The sequence below is a fragment of the Chaetura pelagica genome, unplaced genomic scaffold, assembly GCF_000747805.2.
Source record: "Chaetura pelagica isolate M959 unplaced genomic scaffold, ChaPel_1.0 scaffold526, whole genome shotgun sequence".
Taxonomy (NCBI): domain Eukaryota; kingdom Metazoa; phylum Chordata; class Aves; order Apodiformes; family Apodidae; genus Chaetura; species Chaetura pelagica.
The window spans coordinates 192,637-196,589 of NW_009953500.1; the positions used below are offsets into that span (position 1 = coordinate 192,637).

Below are 3,953 nucleotides of genomic sequence, written 5' to 3' on the forward strand. Positions count from 1 at the left end.
ATGTCATCCTCTTGCCGGCGTTTCCCCGGGGGAGGCGGGACGCGGCGTATTAATAAAGGGCAGATTCTCCCGAAATTATGTGCCGGAGTGTGCAAAAAGGCCATCGCCCTCGGGCCGGCTGGGCACGGCGGTTCCTCGGTGCGGAAACCTTCGGGGCTGCCAGTGGAGGGCTTGGGATCCCCGGTGCCCAGGATGGGGCAGTTCTGGTCCCTGGCGAGCGGGTGTAGAGGCTGTAGTTGTCAAAATCGACCGAGTGACACGGGAGCCCCAGCGAGCGTCACTAACGTGTGCACCAGGGGAAAGGGATACAGGTTTCGCCGGTAGCGTTTCCAAACGTGTCTCTCTGGCCATATCAGAACAACCACTCCCACTTCTAGGTGAGAAGTGTTTATCGCTATTTTTTAGGCATTGCAACTTCTCATATAGATACCAATCACACACTGCCTCAGGTGTGCTCGCTGTAGGCAGTGAGGCAGACAGGTGGGTTGGTCCAGGGGAGGCTCAGGAGTGTCCATGGCAGGGTTATGCTCCAGCCCACCCCGCTCTGCTCACAGAATGGTGTTGAGCACAGGCCTTTGGTGAGCTGGAGAGGCTCTTCTCTGGAATCACTGGGGTGCTTTCCACTCTGGGTTGCCATATTAGCACAGTTACTCCACCTCATCTCTTGGCCACAAGAATATAATTTATCCTTTCTCTTCCTCTTTCTATCATGTTGGCTTCATATTTTCCCATGGAAATTTATGCAGCCATGGTCTTGTTGGCTCTTCTTATTTGTCTTTCCCCATTTCCTTATTGTCTTTCCCCCTGTGCTTTTATATGCAAAATTCAAATGATGCTCCAAACAAGATTGTGGTTTTTATACTTAATGTGCAAGTTGCTGTTTCTTTTGTTGTTTTAATGAGATTGAACTTGTGTCACCTTCAAACTGTCAAAGTCTGTGGAGCACTACAAAGAGGCAGTCAGAAAGTCATAGTTCAGCTTACCTTTAACACTATGTTAATTTGTGTTAAAATACAAAGTGGAGCAGGGCTAAGAGTAGAAAGGATAATTAATATTATAAATAGCTTGCTGCTGGAGTAGGGGTGGTTTTGGTGTCTTGTGCTTCCCTTATCTGATGTCCAGTCTTTGAAACGTGCAACATTAACATCCTGCTCTTGGTGTTTTTAACTGCCATAAGCCCTGTGGGTTGTGATCAAGATGTAAAGTGTTTCTCCCCTTTTCAATATATAAGCAGAGCTTTTGGATATTGAAACATTTTAGGAAACGGTAAGAAAAAGCATCAAGCACTATGGGCTCTCTTGTGGAGTCTTGTTCTGAGAGCCAGAAATGGGTTGAAAAGTGAGAAGAGGAGAGCATTAACTGCGGACGTTAGTACAGAAGAGTAAGGCTTGGAAGTGGAGGAGCTCTTGGATGCAGGAAGTGCGTGGCTGAAAGCAGTTTTGTGTAGGGGGTGCTACCACATGAACTCCTGTGACTTGTGGTTAAGCACAGTTGGCAGAAAAGAGAGAATCCAGTCACCTGTGCTGCCCTTCCCAGCCGGCTGGGGAGCCCAAGGCAGAATGAGGGGTGGTCTCTGCTCATATTTGGAAACGTTAATTGCAGTGATGGTTTGTCCTCTTTTCCCCAGTAGGCTCCAGAAAAGGAACAAGGTGAACAAATTGAGGCATTGCCCACTCAGACTTGCAAATATCATATATAGACAGAGCGGGCATGTAGGTATTCTGAGAACTTACACTAACAGGACTTCATTGTCCTAGCTGAAGTGATAGTAGTCTGTCTTGGAGTAGAGGGATCTGACTGTTCGTGCTGTGTCCTCTACAGGGTCTGAATAGCTGTCTTATGCAGGGTGGTGACAGCCCTGCAGACCTGGTTGCTTTTACAAGCCCTCCAATGGCGTTTCTGTAACAGATTTGTAAGTCAGGATGCATGTTGCTTTATCTTGCCATGTGTCTGGTGGGTATATGGCTCACATTCAGATTTTTATCCAGCTGATCTCAGGTAGAAAGGTAGTGAATAAAATGGTTTATTGTAAAAAAACAAAAGCAAACAGTGACAGTTCTGCTATTGTTACCCGAGTCCTCCCTGTGAGAGCTTCAAGACTGGAATTACCAACACAGTGTTTTCAATGTACTGATAATCTAATGCTCAGGTTCACATGCATGTGACCTTACAAAGTCCTGTGGTCTGATGTGCTTGTACTGCTTGATGGGTAAAGTACCCTCAAAGCTCAATTCCTTGCTGCCTTGCATAAATGACAAGTCTGCTGGGATTTTGTTTTTAATGGTGTCAGTGAAAGATAGGTTTTGTTCTTGGTATGTGTTACAAACCTGCAGTTTGGAGACCTAGACCAGTGTAAGCTGAGTGTGACTTGGTCTGAATGCACCAAACCAGTTCAATGGCATCTGAGAAATAGTTTGGAAAACAGGTTTTTCAAGGTAGCCAGGTCTGTTCTGTAAATAAATAAACTATCATATGCTGTGACTGTTTTTAACAACAAAAAGGGATTGTAGAATTTAGTTCTCATGTTACTAGTGATGACTGAAGATAAAAACAGACTTAAGAAAGACTTGAGTTTCAAGTCTGAGGGTGTCCTGTGCCCAGATCCCATCTGTGCACCCAGGTGTATGCCTTTCTGTGAGGTGTGGGGTAGGCTCCTGCCCAGAGCCTGTCCTTAGAACTGATGCCCTGGCTGTTTACTCTTAGCAGGAGAAATTTTGCTTCTTTTAGCTGCAGAGAGAGGTGGGTGGGAAAAGAAGCATCCAGTGGAAAATGAGGGGTTTTTACCCAGTGGATGTTTTTCTGCTTTGCTGTTTTTTTCCCCAGTGCTAGTTTGATTAATTGAAGGTCAACTCTTCCCTATACAGCTGGCAGACATAATAATGATAGCCTGCTTGTTTCTGGCCTTGCACTTGTTCAAACTCTGCAGAATGAGCTTGGTTTTGGCACGGGGGAGGGGAGGGGGCCGGAACAGCCTCACCCAACAGCAAACCACAGGAGCCCACTCCAGTGGGCTTTGAGCATGGGTTCTGGGACTGTGCTCTGTGCTGCTTTAGGATCTGTGTTAGGACTTGCTATTGCTGCTTCCCCTGCTGGAGTTGGCAAAAAAATATTTTTATCACTTTTCCCAGTAATTTGCAATTGAAAGAACTGAGGCTTAATCATCATCACCAGGATAAAGGATTCTTTGGAATTGCCAAGTGGATGTAGTGATAAGATCATCTGTTGAAATATTTTTTAACAGTATAAGGTATGGTACAAAGGAATTGTAAATCTGACAGTAAATCTAGCCCGAAGGCTCTTCTGCTTTGTGGGAAAAGGTTTAGGAGAAGCTGTTCCTGAGTAACTCCACATATTCGAGACACTGGAGAGGATGATTTGTTCTTACCTGGAAATGGTGATTCATTTCATGTGCTTGTGAACTTTGCCATGAAATAAAGGAGCATGAGCACCAAACAGGTCACAGGAAAATGTTGGGAAAAGCATTTTAGTGACTGAACGATAGAAATTTGGTGCAAATGCTGCTCTTTTAGTCTGTCAGTTGTCATTAAGAAGGCCTAGGTTTTGTGCTTGAATATTAAAAATCCATTCTAAGAGACAGTTGAGCTTCACAAGCAGCTGCATTCCTGTTCTGCTGGTGGTTCACCAGGTAAGGTTTTTAAGGAAAACCTGCAAGAAAGGAAACATTTGATTTTCTAAAGTATTCAAGATATTTCACCAAAGAGAAATATACGCAGAACTTCTTACTATGACAGGTCTTGGTATGAGTCAAGAATTGGATGGTGAGCTGACATGCTTTGAACAAGTCTTTTCAGTTCATCTGTGCAGTCCTGTGTCAAGTTCCTAGATGAGATGTTTATTATGTTGTAAAGTGTGACTGCTGTTCTAATTCTGGAGGATATTAGTGTATCCCAGCCAGGGGTATTGTGTTTTCTGAGCCTGTCAGATATGAATTC

General features: G+C 44.6%; 1 protein-coding gene across 1 annotated transcript in view; it reads left to right on the forward strand.

Moving 5' to 3' along the window:
* GFPT1 (glutamine--fructose-6-phosphate transaminase 1) overlaps positions 1–3,953 on the forward strand; it is a 32,900-nt gene continuing 28,947 nt past the window's right edge. Inside the window, exon 1 of the mRNA XM_009999352.1 lies at positions 1–320. Within this exon, the coding sequence (XP_009997654.1) occupies positions 1–320 (320 nt within the window). The remainder of the gene's footprint in view (positions 321–3,953) is intronic.